Genomic DNA, 16,259 nt, shown 5'->3' on the forward strand with positions numbered 1-16,259 from the left:
TTTAATTAATAAACACAAGGCACAAGCAATTAAAAGAAAAGTGAGAAGCAGCTTTGTCTAATTAAATTTTTAAAGACAGCCACAAGGTTCCTTTCTGTCTTCCCTCACAGACCTTGCTTTTAGGCCACCAGGCAAAGCAGTGCCCTCTGTAAAATGACAGATGTGAGAAACTGCTACAAATTAAAACTATAACTTGATAGAAATGAGCTCCCACAAATGTGTCATTTCATTTTTATAACTCATTTCTCTAATTCCTTAGAGTTGGCAGTTCTTCAGCTACAGAATTCCAAATTATTTCCCAAGACATTGTTTCCATCTTACAGAGGAGGAAAACCACGATTAATGACTCTTCACTATATTTAGAGACACCTTGAATGCAGGTCTAGATGAAAAATATATTTAACATTATTTTAGAGCTATGGACACCCAGCACATCCAGCAAATCAGAACTTTATCACCAATACACTCTCCCCTCTTTCTCTTAAATTTTATCACTTGAAATGCTGGAGATAATATTTAACATTTCACCTCTGTGTTTCAGCCCATTTCTTAAAGTAATTTAAGAGCTTAAGGGCTTAACCCTCTTCAAATTCAAGGTAACTGAAGTCCAGCACTTCAGTACCTGAATTGCCTTTAGGACTGAAGTAAGTTCAGGGCTTTTTTTTAATATTTGGTGATTTCAAAGAGTAAATTTCTCAGAGAATAAATGTCAGTGTTCATTGTAAGCCTGAAAGCAGTCCCAATGTGATCTTCTCCCATGTTCCCCTGGAAGCACTGACCTGTAGAACCTGTTGGCCAGCCTGGTCCTGATGGTGTTGAGGTCTGTGGGATAAGCAATCACTGTGCAGTATTTGGGGTATGTGCACAGATCAACAGGGCCAGAGAAAGGTGCTGAAATGTCTGGGAAGAAACAGCAACAACAGCAAGATTTAACTGTTTGAACTGCAGCCTTCCAGTACCTGAGGGGAGCCCACAGGAAACATGGACAGGGACTATTTGCAAGGAGCGACAGGACAAGGGGGAATGGCTTCAAACTGACAAAGAGTAGGGTTAGATGGGATATGGGGAAGAAATTCTTCCCTTTGAGGGTGCCCAGAGAAGCTGTGGCTGCCCCTGGATCCCTGGAAGTGTCCAAAGTCAGGTTGGATGGGGCTTGGAACAACCTGGGCTAGTGGAAGGTGTCCCTGCCCATGGCAGGGGGGTGGGACTGAATGATCTTTAAGGTCTCTTCCAACCCAACCCATTCTGTGATTCTATGAACTGCCATAATTTGCATTTGCATTCTGAATTGGTAAATGAAGGTTACATTTTTAACATGAAATCCTTTAGACAGGATTTCTGTAGGGTTTGCTTTTCTTGCAGGGGGTTGGAACTGGATGATCTTTAAGGTCCCTTCCAATCCAGGCCATTCCATGACCCTGTTGGAAAGCTTGCAGGCAGGTGACAATTGAGGCAGGTGTTCAGTTTTTATGTGTAATTCTTGATAAAATCAATGACTTATAAAATTATCACAGAATGTGCTGAGTTGGAAGTGACCCACAAGGATCAGAGTCCAACCCCTGGCCCTGCAGGCCAAGATCCTCAAGAATCCCACCATGTGCCTGAGAGTATCATCCAAATTCTCCTGGAGCTCTGGCAGCCTTGGGGCCGTGCCCACTGCCCTGGGGAGCCTGGGCAGTGCCCACCACCCTCTGGGGGAAGAACCTTGTCCTGAGATCCACCCTGAGCCTGCCCTGACACAACCTCAGGCCATTCCCTGGGTGCTGTCCCTGGTCCCCCCAGAGCAGAGCTCAGTGCCTGCCCCTCAAGCTGTGACTGCAACGTGCTCTCCCCTCAAGTCTCCTCCAGGATGAACCACATAAAAACATATGAACATTTACAGTCCTTTATCACAGGGAATGGGATGCCCTGGATATTCCTGGGCTCTTTATAAATCAAGGTTAGGAGTAAACTACCTAAAGCTTGGATTCCATGCTCACCAAGAGTCATAAGCTGATCAATACCACTGATAATCCGTTCACAGGCTTCATCCCGGGATTTCATCCCCCACTCCCCTTCCTGGGGTTTGTACAGGAGCCTCTCCACCTCTTCTGGAGTCACAGAGACACTGCCTCCTAATTCCTCAGGCTGATCAACTGAAGAGACACAGAAGAGAGGGGAAGGAGTGAGAATACACAAGATAAATTGTGTAGTACTCACACTTATTAATCATGGGTTTGTAAAGGACAAAAAATCAATCCTGCCTTGAAATGGAGTTTGATGATAAAACTACGGGCAAGAGATTACACAAAATGTACCTAACAGCAAAATATCCTTTGTTCTCTCCTTCTGCAGTTCTGAACTTCCAGAAAACTCTTTCCTCCCCTTCTTCTAAGCACAAGACTTAACAGAGGACTTGAGTCAGAAAGGTTGTTTATGCATTTTCAGATGCACATCCTAAACTTCACAGGATCACAATGTCATGAGCCAGTTTGTGCCACAAACCTTTAAACAGCTGCAGGTTAGACCTTGTGACACCCTTCTTGGCATCACTGACTGTGATCTTCTGACAATTTTAAAGTATTTGTTTCCAGCATGGCAGATTTCAAAGCAACAAGAATGCTGGCTTAGAGTTGGATATAAACAGCACCTCCATCAGCATGGAGAGTCTGTCCATGGGAAATGAAGGCAAGGAAGGAAAAGGTTCCTTGGCAGTGTCAGGATGACTGTAATCCATGAATATGCTGCATATCAAGACTAAAATACATTTCAGCTACAACTAATGCAGAGAAAAATCCAAGTTTTAATGGAGGATCCTATAAGTTTACCAAAAGTACTATTTTCTTCCCTTCAGCTGAAAAGGGTTTAATAACTCAAATAATTTCTAGTTCTTTGTTCATTATTGCACTGACAGAGCCCTAAAGTGTTTGCTATCCACTTAAACAACACTAAACATGAAGCAGTTCTTCAAGACACATCTGAATGTGTGTCTTGATAACCACGAGACAAAACTTATGCTGGCAGGATCCAGCAAAAAACCAAATTATTAGCCCCCTCAGTGCTGCTTTTGTGCCACACATCCATCTTAGCAAAGTGAATGGAGATGAAATATTTTGGGAGAAGTGGTAAATCCAAGGTACAGTTTCCATCTGATCTGTAAGTCATTCCATTGAAAAACAAGGAAGGGAAAGCAAAGGAGAAGGGGTTTAAATCCCTTTTTACACTACATTGTTAATACAATAATGGTTCTATAAATGCACTAAGTCTGTCTAACAGCTTCACTTCCCTACACAGTGTCATTTTCTGCCTGGAAAGAATGAAAACAAGGAGTTTTGGATTCTCCTTAGACAATTTTTGTTCTTCCTGCAGACAAGTGGTTGCTGTGGTCCTTATCCATGACCTGTTCAGAGGATGTTACTCCCAGTTTTTTGACCTTATCCATCAAAGACACATCACCATTTAGTTTTGTTTTATTCCTGTGTGTCCCTTCCCTGTTTTCCTGTGGTAAAGTCATGGACACAGATTAGAGAGAACATCCTCCTGTGTGCAATATATTGAGATTTCAGAAGAAATATAATACAAGCCTTTCAGATGTCTGGGAAACACCCAGCAAAGGTTATTAATAAATTAAATTTATTGTCTTTTTTTTTACAGCTTATTCAGCAACTATTCCCTCAGTAACTCCCAAACTCTCTCCAAACATTTAAAGTACTTCCTTCAAAATTGCCCTGCAAGATGCAAAGGGAAAAATATAAGTATACTGAAGTTACTTCATTAAATCTGAATCAAGACTGTCTATAAGAACTCACAGCAAAGACAGGAATCACCTCAGGTCCAGTACCTGAATGAAACAAAAAACTGGGAAGAGGGAGAAGCACATTAAAGCAATTTATTAACAGGTTTCTACCTACCATTATCAGGAACTGGTTCCATGTCCCAGGGGCTCAGCTTTTCAATTTCACCATTGTCCCATCTGATTCACCACGGAAAAAGTAAAATAAAATAATAATAATTTCAAGTTATCTTGGCTCAGATGTATTCCCTCCAAGCATATTTCAATCACAGCTATAAGAACATTTAAATTACAGCTATTTTTAGGTATTGGCAAAATATATTGTATAAACTTGCATGTAAACAAACCAGCAAAAAGGAAACACTTTTTCAAGTTAAAACTGTCCTGATTTTGGCTGTATGCAACCTACCCAATTTATAAATCAATTTTACAAAGCCTGTATCAAGCAGCTTAGGAAGAAAAATAAGCTGCACACCTGGAAAAGTGAGATAACAACATTAAGGGGAGGATTTAAGGAAAAACACAGGGGAGGATTTTTCTGCTGACCACAACAGGAGTTGGGCAAGTCCATGGAGTGTGTCAGAATAAGGGAGAACAGTAAGTGAGGTATTACCCATATTAACATTTCATTTTACAGGGCAGACCATATAAAACCAAAGAAAATAAATATAAAATGAAGAAACTGAAGTTAATTAAGGTTAACTGCAGCAAAAGCAGCCAAGTGAGATTGATATACCTGTATGTTTGCTCTGACACTTAAATGTCAAGTATGAACAGCAGTTTGAGATCCCTCCAAACCCTTATATGTTTTTAAAAACACCCAAAATACCACTAAATTTTGGTACTTCAAACCTAAGAAATGTCTGACTGGATCAGCTGGTCCAACTACACCAGGAATTTGTGTCCTTGAAGTTGTAAGATGCTGTTTGCAGTCCATATGATCCTGGTACAAGCCCATTCTACTCATCATTCCAGCATTCCTGATCCCTGTATTCCTCCAGGCATGTCTGTGAACACATCCCAAACTATTTCCTTTACTATCTGCTGCTTTTTGTCCACTATCTTTTTGAACCTGCTGATATTGCTCTCATAGCCTCCTATGGAAGTGTATTTGCTCCAATCCTGTCAGCTTGGTTTCTCTAACAGTTTTTATATATATATTATTTTTTATATATTATTCTTTATTATCAGCACCTACCAGAAATAAATGTATCAATCTACAGTTCACCATTTTCCCTCCTGAGCTTTGCCAGCAGCTTCCTGGCAGAGTTTTCCAAATTCCTGGGTGAATGCCATCGAATTCTGATGCCTTAATAAACTCAGATATTTGGTCTAAAACCTCCTGTGTGTTTATTTCAAACCAACTGGAAACTGAAGTGACCATACTCAGAGCATTTTGTAATTAAACCTCTGCTCAGGCAACAGCATCTCTCCATTGTTTTGGATTATCCAATGACTTAGGAAAACTTGGATGCATCCCATTCAGCCTGTTTGATCTCTGAAGGTTCATCAGTTCAGTTCTCCTCCCTAGCTACTGCACAATATTTCAGAAGTTGCTGATATTCCCAAATAAACTACTCCATAATCTTGCATGTAAGACTTTATCAACATAGTTTAGCACAGCTTAAGCCCCTCTTAGTTCTGCTTAAGCTCTGTTTATCCTAGTAATGTAACTTAACATATCAAGCTGCTTTACACAAACACCTGTTATTATCTGGCCAATAAAACAACAAAAAATTCAATTTATCTTCAATTTATTTCTTATCCATACAACAGTAATGGTGATAATTTGAGATTACTGAGTGTGTGACAAAAAGAGTAAGTCACAAAACCCAAATACACCTGTCAAACACTCCAGATATTTTTATATACATATCTTAGGATTCTCCTCTAGAAGAGGTGTTTGTGAGACCAGTTAGAACAGTCACATTCTCTCCAAAGGCAGCACAGATCCTGGAAGAGATCCCTTTGGAAAGTGGTCTTTGGGGAGTACAGCATTCCTTCCCTGTTCAGTTATGAAGCTCTGCTCTGCTAAAGGCTGGTACATTAAAATACTGAAATATCCTTTAGCCCTCACAGAAGAAAGGAGCTCAGGAAATTGGCTCCAGGCTCTGTTTCATAACTGGAAACTTGATTTTGAACTGGGCAAGAAAACAACCAAATCCATCTAAACTTGCTCTTAAGGAACAACTGTGGTACATAACAACATAAATGATGAGATGTACAGATATGGGAAGGAACAGAACAGGCAAGAACTTCAATCTGGGAGTTAATTCCACCTTCCCACCAAGGAAAATCAATGGGATAGAAGACAAGGAAAGCAGATGAGACAAGGAACCAAAATATGTAACACAATCTTGGCAGTCTCACAGAATTGCCTATTACCTATAAATATTTCCTCTCTTTGTGCTGAGCAACAAGTTCAAAAGCCTCTGAGCAAAAAACCAAATAAAATTAAAAAGTCCTTCAACAATGAAAATCTGAATATTAAATGTACTGTAAAAGATATGGGAACAATCCCTGGCATGGTAAAAACAGGAATAGTAAGTATTCATTGTTTATTCTTCTTACAGTCATCCCTCACTGGGGGGATCCAAAGCAGGCAAGATCCCAGGATTACCCTTACAGTGCCCAGTGGGAAGTTACAAGAGAGCTGGAGAGGGACTTTTCACAAGGGCAGGTATGACAGGACAAAGGGGAATGGCTTCAGACTGACAGAGAGCAGGGTTAGATGGGATGTTAGGAAGGAATTCTTCCCTGTGAGGGTGGTGAGGCCCTGGCCCAGGTTGCCCAGAGAAGCTGTGGCTGCCCCTGGATCCCTGGAAGTGTCCAAGGCCAGCTTGGACGGAGCTTGGAGCAACCTGGGCTGGTGGAAGGTGTCCCTGCCCATGGCAGGGGGTGGAATGGGATGATCTTTAAGGTCCCTTCCAACCCAAACCATTCTGTGTTTCTGTTCCACACAGCTTGGACAGGGCAGGACAAGGATGATGTCCTGATTCTGAACACTGAGGTCCAGAAATATCTTTGTTCATCTTCCCCTTTGTGTGAAGGCCTCTTTGTTGATGTGAAAAAGGGTGCACAATGTGACAGACAAAGTGTGAGGACTGGAAGCATAAGGGCCATGATGCCAGCAACCACAGCAGAGATGGAGCACCTCCCATCCAAAATCAATTATCAATGAAGACTAATAATTAATATTCACTGAAAATTGCACTGCTTGGCTCATGGAAGAGATCCAGCCTCAGTCATTACAGAAAATGTGAAGAGGTCAACAGCTCCTTTTCCCATATTGCTATCCACTAACAAGCTACCACAAGTTCTCACATATTCTTACTATATTAGCAACTTAAAACCATTAAGTGACAATAAACCCAGGAAAATTATTTAATTGAGCAATTTATACATTCTCACACTAATAAAGGCAGCTGTGTGAGAGGCAACCCACACCACCACCAACAGAAGTGTAAAATCTTGCACTTACTTAACACTGTAGCACTGGAAGTGACTGTCTGGGTACTGAGGCTGGTAAGGTTCTTGTCCCAGCACTGTCCCAAACCACCAGGCGTCGTCAATGATGGAGCGGAACCTGTCGGCTACAGCACAACACTCTGCTCAGATATTCTGCTAAGGGAAGTTATTGAACTGCTTCTCTTCTACAGGCAATTAGAAAATCTGCTGATAAATGTTGTTCCTTGATTTCTTTTTATAATTAAAGTTCTAAACCCACCGGCACACACGGAAAGAGATGAGATCTCAACAGATGTTCTGACGACCCTATTAAGCTCCAAGGCTCAAATATCTAATTCTACTACTACTACTACTACTACTACTACTACTACTACTACTACTACTACTACTAGGGAACCCTCTGAACCTACAGACAAGCAGGAATTAGCCAAGGACACGTTTCTGCTTTGAAAACTGATCAGTCAAACACTCAGCCAACACACTTACAGGCCTGCCAGTTCCTCTGCCGGGCTTCGTCGTAGAACTGCCGTAAGATAAGGAAGTCGATAACATCTGGCATGTCGTGGTACCTACAGGGAAAGAAAATCCCCTATTTCACTTGTTCCTCAGGGCTTTAGGAGGAAGATTCAACAGAAGCACATTTTTAAATACTTTTCAGAAAAGCAGAGATGCACATACCTGATGGAAAACGATTTGTCTGTGTGCTTGCCAGTGGCGTGGTCTATAAAGGCGAGCTTGAGGCAACACAGCGTGGGAGGGCCAACTTCGTACCTAATCCCAACAATTTTTACCAATTCCTGATCCTACAGGTAAGAACAAACAGCTTCAGGAAGTTTTACCCCAGGGACCACGCACAGAATAGTCAGTTTAACATCAGTCAAACAACTGCACTGCATGCAAAACCCCCCAAATATTGAAACTAGATCAGAAATTTCAGTGACAGTCAGTTAAACCTGGAATTCTTAACACAGGGATTTAATCTGGGCTTCCCACAGGGAACTCTGAAGACACTCTGGGAATTGAAGACACTTTCCCCTGTTGTTTTACAAGCAGTGTAATGAAACTCTTCAGTCACAGATGACTGATACTGAACCCACAGACTCCTCAGTGCAGACCTACCCTCAGCACTACTTTCCTCCAGGGCTCCTTGTGTGGATTCAGTTCGTAAATGTTATTTCTTCTCACTTCTTCAATGTAAGCTTCGTGCCCTTGTCGGAAATATATCACCTAAAACAAAGCCCAGCAAACCCCAAACAGTCAATGTTTTCCTGTGTTTAGTAATTAGGGTAATCACAGGAGCACTGGAAGGTTTTAATCAGTGTTCCTACCTCGTCACCCATCTGAGGGACGAAGGGGGATCTCCGAAGAGCTGTGTCTGTTATCCAAACTGGAGGGTGCCAGTCATGGGACAATTCCATGTTTAATGGTTGTGTTGCAGCATCAGCCTGCACAAAATTAGACACAATGGACACAAATTCAACTCATTCCATTTTAATTTGGCATACAACAACTTATTAAAAATTTATCAAGCTGTAAGAAACTATTTGAGGTTACTCGGAAGAAAGTGGAAGGATGGAGAGAAAAAACATATCAAAATTACCCAAGAAAACCCATTTGTTTGCTCCTTTATGGTAGAAAATAACAAATAGTAGTTACTGTAACTTAAAAAAGGGTAATTGTTTGAATTCACTAAAAAATTTTTGAAAGATTCTTGTAACTAATAAATAAAATAATAAAAAAAATTAAAAATTTAACCTAAGTATAAATGGGCATCATCAATACAGTGACTGTGTCCCTTAGAACAGCCATGTTATTTAAAACCAGACATTTTGACAGGGTTATAGTCACAGAGTCATGGAATGCTTTGAGTTGCAAGGGACCTTAAAGATCATCTCATTCCAAACCCCTGCCATGGACACCTTCCACTAGCCCAGGTTGCTCCAAGCCCTGTCCAACCTGGTCTTGGACACTTCCAGGGATCCAGGGGCAGCCACAGCTTCTCTGGGCAACCTGGGCCAGGGCCTCCCCACCCTCACAGGGAAGAATTCCTTCCCAATATCCCATCTAACCCTGCTCTCTGTCAGTTTGAAGCCATTTCCCCCTGTCCTATCACTCCATGCCCTTGTGAAAAGTCTGATATTCTGTACAGGTATTTAATAAACACATTTCCCTTTTAACACCAGCAACCTTGAGAACCCTTTTTATGTGGAAAGCGAAAAGTGACTTCACTTGGAATGCTGATTCTTCCCTAGAAATCAGCAGATGCCTCACATCTGGGATGGCCTCAAACCAACTCCACATAACTGTGTGGAGTGACACCAATATTCCTGTCTAATCACAACAAAATGACTTCAACAGTTTCCAGTGAGGAGGCCCAAAACCAGAGAGAGAAACCACTTGAAGACCGAGTAGAAGCAATGAAATTTATACCTCCTCCTGCCTTTTTGGTTTGGGTTTTTTTCTCCTTTTCCTCCTTCTTCTCTTGGGAGGGGATGATTTCTCTGTTGACACCTCATCCTCCGAGGTGCTGCAGTACCTGAGCGCTTGGCGCCGCGAGGTCCGCACGGGGGGCTGCAGGTTGATCCCGGCGTCCGCGATCCAGTCGGAATATCTGCTCGAGGAATCGCTGCCCGAGGGGCCAGGGAAACACAAACAACAGAGCCAAGAGGTCACTATTTCCAGCAGGTAACAATTGCTGGTGAAAGCAGCATCAGAATCACTACAGTCCCTTTGACCTTGTCGTGACAATTACTTCAAGTTTAACGTGATTTTTTGGGGAACAACGGGAATTCAAAGCACGTTTCTTAAAAAAACTGAAGTCTGGTGATTTCTAAAATCAGACATTTTATTCAATAAAGTTGTGTAATGAAGTTTTGGACTAGTGAGGAGCCCTCCCTAAAGAACACAGTAGACAAACACTGCTTAAATTCTTTACAGTTATACACAACTCACAGCTACACATCTTCCTTTTCTCTCTCTCTGCATTTTTAGGTTCTACTACTACAGAGTTCTAGAAAAAATATCTTAAAAAGCCAAAACAGTGATTAAAAAGTTATCTACAACTTCAGTCCTACATAAAACTAGAACCTTATAAAAATTAAGATTTTTTTCCCAACACATTTTGTAGAGCAAGGAATTGACTGTTGTTGTATTATTCAAAGAAATAAACCTATACGAACAAAAAAGAAACCCCAAACCAAACAAAATCACTCACACCTCAAAAACCCAACATAACACAGTATAAAAGTGTTCCAGGCTATTTTCTCTCTCCTTGTCATCTAGCAAAAAATCCAGAGGGATTTGAAACTACATTAAAAGACAGAAATTATTTGGTGAAATGGAACAATAAATAACAATTCAGTGTGTCAGTAAAGTACAGGAATTCTAATACAGAATGTAATCACATCTCAGGCACACCCAGAGCTTCTACACAACTCTGAAGTTGCCAAAATTCAAGTCAAACTTATCACCAAGTAAAATCTGGGATGTTTGTTCACTTTTACCTAGAACTATTACTGTTGCTTTTCTTGTCACTTCTCCACTCTTCCTCTTCATCTGATGAGCCAGAGCCCTCACTTTCTTCAGCTTCCTAAATTTAAAGACAAGCAGTCAGTCCCAAATTTTCTCAGAGCACGTGTTTTAAGGATTTGAAACATAAACCCACATTTATGTTATCAAGCCAGGAAGAAACGGGGTAAAAAGTTAAAATGGAAATGAAAGGAATTAGGGTATGTAAGATACAGCAGGAAATCTCTCAGAGGGAGGAATTTACACACTGGAAAAGGAAAAGATCAAGAGAAAACATCACATCTCCTCTCCACACACAACATGGGTATATTCTGTCCCTCCTATGGTTTTTTCTTTTCTTAATTATGAAAATTAGAATCAGGTTTGGTTTTTTTTGTTCCCTTGGTTTTGGCATCAACTGATTGACCAAGTAGTAACTGGGTGTATTCCTGCATGTATTTAAATGCAAAACTAAATAGTACATATACATCAAAATATATCCTGACTTCAGTAATTTCCTGATTGTTGTTCAGCTTTTTATTTGCACCAACTTCATGTTTCAAATGTGTTTTCCACAGCTAAAATAATATAATGCATTGTTTATTTCTCAAGTTCTGTGCTGTCAAGCAAAAAACCAGAAATAATAAACCCCCAATAAACAAGACTGAATGTGAAATTTCAGTTCTTTTTTATCCTACCATTCACAGGAATAAAACCAAAAAATAAACCAAAAAACCTTGAACATTTACATAAATGCCCAGAATTTTATAAGATTATTACTTCAAATATTATTTGGTCAAACATCACTTTTTCAGAAGTATTTCAGGCATGTGGTATTTACAGGGCACTGCACACAACTCTCCCATTATCACTTTGTGCTTTCAGTGTCAGGTGGCAGAAGTTTCCTGTCACCATTAAATTTAAGTGACTTGTTTTTAACCACATTGGAATTCTTTTTTAAGAGGCCAGAAGAGGAGAGTCCATCTCCAAGGAATATCATTCCTTGTCTTTCTTACAAAATTTCCTTATCTCCTGAACATCCCCCATTTTGTTCACCATTCTTCTCTGACCAAGTGACTGCTCCAACCTTCTCTACTCCTTCCAATTCTTCCCCTTTTCCCAGTTTGAGACTATTTCCTTTCCTTCCTTAAAACAACTCCAGTCCAATAGTCCTACCACTGATGTACAAATTCTCATAATCCAACAGCCAAAAGCTCCTGCTGCCCACAGCAAAGTCCTGTGTCAGCCCAAGCCAAGAGGAACAGACCCTGTGGAAGAATCACATCACCAAAGACCTTCACAAGGTCCACTTTTAGTTGTGTGCACGAATTTGGAAGGTTTTCACAGAGGAACAGCAAAGCCCATCCAAAATCCAAACTTCAGCTGAAGTTCAGTTGTCCATCAGGTTTTTGCATTTGGTTTAGAGGATCCTCAGCAAAACCAGTTCACCCATTTATAAAGTGACAGGAAAGACTGTTGTTATCAAAGCAACAAATATCAAAGCTTGGGATGTGCCAACAATAATGATGCCCAGAAAAATACTTCCCCTGGAAAAAGAGAAGGTTTCTTTGTTTGCTTATTTGTTTTAAGAGAGAAAAGGCATATTTATGTGAAACTTCACCTACTGAGGAGCTCAAGTTCAAAATGACAACTCAGAAAAGAGCTTACCTGGTCTATCAAGCCCAAGCAGTTGTCCCTTTCCTCATCAGAAGACTCCAGCTGTTCAATGTTATTCCGGGTTCGGTAATTGGAATATTTCCGTCTGTGCAGTCGGCGCTTTGATTGGATTAATGAGGACTCAGAGTCACTCTAATTGGAGGTGAAAAAACAAGTTAAATAAAAATATTCATGTGGCACACTTGTCTGAGGGTGAAAGGGTGGCTAAAAGCACTGCTGACTGCAAAACTGAAATGGTCTCATCACGTCACAGCCTCGTCATAACAAAATTCCCCTTCAAAATAATATCCCTGTAAGTCAAAAGTTTTAAATTTGCTGTTCCAAATTCAGGATTTATTAAGAAATTGCTCTTTTCAAGCTACTGTGACAGGTCCATTCACATAACCTGCTAAATATATTTACAGAAGCAAGACATTAAGTGCCTAAAATGTGCAATTCTGAGGGAAGAGAAATCACAGAACGGGTTGGAAGGGACATTAAAGACCATCCAGTCCCACCCCCTGCCATGGGCAGGGACACTTTCCACTAGACCAGGTTGCTCCAAGCCCCATCCAACCTGGTCTTGGACACTTCCAGGGATCCAGGGGCAGCCACAGCTTCTCTGGGCAACCTGGGCCAGGGCCTCACCACCCTCACAGACAAGAATTTCTTCCTAATATCCCATCTAACCCTACTCTCTGTCAGTTTGAAGTCATTCCAGCTTGTCCTGTCCCTCCAGGCCCTTGGAAATAGTCTCTTTCCATCTTTTTTGGAGCTCCTTCAGGTCCTGGAAGGTCACAGTTAGGTCATCCCAAACCCTTCCCTTCTCCAGGTTGAACAATCCTAAGTCTCTGAGCCTTTCTTTCCCTAACTCCCCTCAGGAAAGGGGATCATGCAGTAGAATTCTTGGGTCAAACTGTTTTGTACTGCAAGACACAGTGAATCAGGCCCCAATCTTATAAAAACAGCACAGTAACCAAGTTTTGCTTCTTACCAGTCTCTTCCACAGACCAGACCATGAAAAAAGCATTCAAAACAAGGTAAGTCTGAAAAACTCTCCCCATTCACAAAACACTGTCATGTAAAGTAAAATGAGGGAACAGCAATACAGCCTGTAATTCCTGAAGTATGGGATCTGGAATGTTCTCCCTTGCACCTCAGTGCTTCAGCAGGGACCTGCAACCACTGGGTTCCACTGCAGCAAATCCAGCATGGCCTGAAAGCAAACCTGCCTTTAAGAATGACTCCCAAATTCCTCAGATGGAAGGAGGTAGGACTGAAAACAAATAGAATTCTAGGTATTCATAAAAATAAATCAAACCTTGTCCTGCAATAATTGGAAGCTGAATCATCAGGGTCCTCTGAGGGCCACACCTTCAGAAAGACCTGCTTTCAGTTTTTACACCACTTGTCCCCAGGCACAGAATGCCCATTTTCCAAGGGGCTCCCACATACCTTTTCCAATGACTCAAATGACTTTATCTTCTCTGTTACATAAAGATCTCTCTCTTCTTCCCCTTTTGCAGTCCGATATTCTTCCTGCTTCCTACAAGAAAGTCGGGAAAATCCAATTCTCCATCTGTTTTGACAGTGTTGATCTCATTAAAGGATCTATCCCAAAATGCCTAATTCCACTTGACTGTTAACTGCAGTTCCTAGTGCTCAAACAACTCTCTTCTCATTTCCAGATAAGAGAAAAAAAGAAGGGTATTAGGAAATTCTTCCTTGCAAACATCAAAATATAACCAACTTTTCCAACCCCATTTTTAATCCACATTCCTCCCTTTGCAATCATTCTACTTCCCAACACAGGGAATGCTGCTCGAAACCTTCAGAGGTGTGGTAGCACTTATGGCAAAAGAGAAGTATTTAGCTATTAATTCTTCTTTTTACAGATGATTCAGAGAATATTCTGAGCTGCAAGTGACCCACAAGGATCATCTCAGTCAAGCTCTTAAGTTAGTGGCCCATATGGAGATTTTCTCCCATGACACTGCATTATCAGCACCACGTTCTAATACTGAGAGTCCTTTTGAAAGCAGTTGGTTTAGGGTTAAGGTTTTCTAGTTTTTTATTTCAAGTGCTTGGTGCTGCTCCTGGTCAAAAATCACCCCCAAAAGTCTCACAGAAAGCACAGTCTCACTCAACTCTTTCATGTAAATGAATTCAACCCCTATCTTTTATTTTGGAGAAAGCAGGAATTTTGGTCATCTAGCTGCCCTTGAAGATGACTGAATATACTGAAATACAAGATAACCATTCAACTAGAGAAACTTCCCTTTAGTCTTGCTGAATGGCCTTTACAATTCAGAATATTTAAGCACATCTGACCACGACACTGAACTACTCCTACTTCAGCTTTGGTTTAACAGCCCCAGGTGTACCAAAACCCAGCTGAAGTGTTCTCCCTGGTCACACCTGCAGCCCAGCAGGCTGGCACAGACCTGAGCAGGCTTGCTGGGACTTCTGGCACCACAACCCTCCTCCTCCAGGCCTGCAGGTCCCTCTCTGTGGCCATCTGGCTGCGTGGGGCGTTCTGGTGCATCTGCCTCACGCCCTCCACCTGCCCGCTGCGCCGCAGCCCGATGTTGGGGGGGCTCTGGATGTCCACACTCGCCCTCCTGAAAGCTAAAACACACAAAAAACACCCTTTTTTTTTTTTTTTTTACCAGGCTACAGAGAACTGGAGCCTTGTTTCTCCTTGCTACAAGATAATTAATGTTTTATAGATTTATATGGCTGCGATTGTAAGGATGCGACTTCAAACCAACCTTCGAGAATTATCCGTGTCACAGAAAATACAGAAGTTATACAGAAAATACAGAGAGATTACACAGAGACTTTTAAAAATTATCATTTCTGCTACTATTTTAATACAGTGGAAGGAAGTGGGAAGTGACACAGGGGTTTTCTTGAACTTCCAGGCAGCTCTGAGGCTGGTGAGGCTCTAAAAAGCACTTTTCCTGGAGCTGAGTGTACAGAATTAAAAATAAATTATTATATAATTAAATATAATTATACATCGTGTATTTACATGATTATATATCTCCTATTTACACAATTATATACCATATTTTTACATATATACATTTTATAATTCTCTAATTAAAACTACAAGGACACGGCTCAGAAAAGCATCTCATTTAAATCTGTAAAGAAGGGAGAGGAGAAACCAGTTTGAATAATGGTACAATTCTTATTTTGCAAAAAAATGAGTATTGCAAAAACATTTATAATCATATTTTTATATTTATACTAAAAATATTTTTGGAAAATAAGTATTGTATTTATTTTGCATAAATGTTATTTGAGTACTTTACAAATATTATTAAGTATGCAGCACCCCACAAGGAATAAAATTAACGTTGTTCAAAAGGAAAAGTGAAATGGTCTGTTTTGGAATTTAATCACAGGAGTAGCTGTTTTAATCAGGAAAAGTATCTTACCCAGTTATCACTATGTTAAAGGAATCTTAGTCCCCAAAACAACAATAAAGCTAAAACCTGTTCCAGGATTTCATACAGGGCAATAAAGTGGAGATAGAACAATCACCTAAGAATTTATCAGTGATTACCAACCTCTTCTGGGTGTTCCCTCCCCGTTTTGTGGGGCATTTGAAGCAGATTCTTGATCAGCTCCAGTTCTCTGATCCTGTTCCAGCTGTAACTGTCTGATCATCCCATCCAGGATGCTGGGCTCCAAGCCCTGCTCATCCTGATCAATGGTCTGCTGGCCAATCACTTGTTCCACCACTTCTCCATCACCTTGCAAGTGTAAAACAAAGCAAAGGGATGAAATTATTCCAGTTGCTTATTCCAAAAGAGAATTTATGGAGTCTACAGCTCCAGCACAGCCC

At 40.9% G+C, this 16,259-nt stretch overlaps 1 protein-coding gene across 1 annotated transcript in view; it reads right to left on the minus strand.

Annotated features, from left to right (window-relative positions):
- BRWD1 (bromodomain and WD repeat domain containing 1) overlaps nt 1–16,259 on the minus strand; it is a 46,370-nt gene that overhangs the window by 14,612 nt on the left and 15,499 nt on the right. The window contains exons 18-31 of the mRNA XM_051767992.1: nt 15,982–16,167; nt 14,848–15,031; nt 13,859–13,949; nt 12,416–12,556; nt 10,744–10,829; nt 9,671–9,866; nt 8,569–8,685; nt 8,360–8,467; nt 7,919–8,043; nt 7,727–7,809; nt 7,254–7,365; nt 3,891–3,952; nt 1,980–2,135; nt 780–900 (exon numbers count right to left, since the gene is read on the minus strand). Coding sequence (XP_051623952.1) covers nt 780–900; nt 1,980–2,135; nt 3,891–3,952; nt 7,254–7,365; nt 7,727–7,809; nt 7,919–8,043; nt 8,360–8,467; nt 8,569–8,685; nt 9,671–9,866; nt 10,744–10,829; nt 12,416–12,556; nt 13,859–13,949; nt 14,848–15,031; nt 15,982–16,167 — 1,768 coding nt within the window. The remainder of the gene's footprint in view (nt 1–779; nt 901–1,979; nt 2,136–3,890; nt 3,953–7,253; nt 7,366–7,726; nt 7,810–7,918; nt 8,044–8,359; nt 8,468–8,568; nt 8,686–9,670; nt 9,867–10,743; nt 10,830–12,415; nt 12,557–13,858; nt 13,950–14,847; nt 15,032–15,981; nt 16,168–16,259) is intronic.

This window comes from Manacus candei, unplaced genomic scaffold (assembly GCF_025592945.1).
Source record: "Manacus candei isolate 608988 ecotype Guabito, Panama unplaced genomic scaffold, ASM2559294v1 h1tg000091l, whole genome shotgun sequence".
NCBI lineage: Eukaryota > Metazoa > Chordata > Aves > Passeriformes > Pipridae > Manacus > Manacus candei.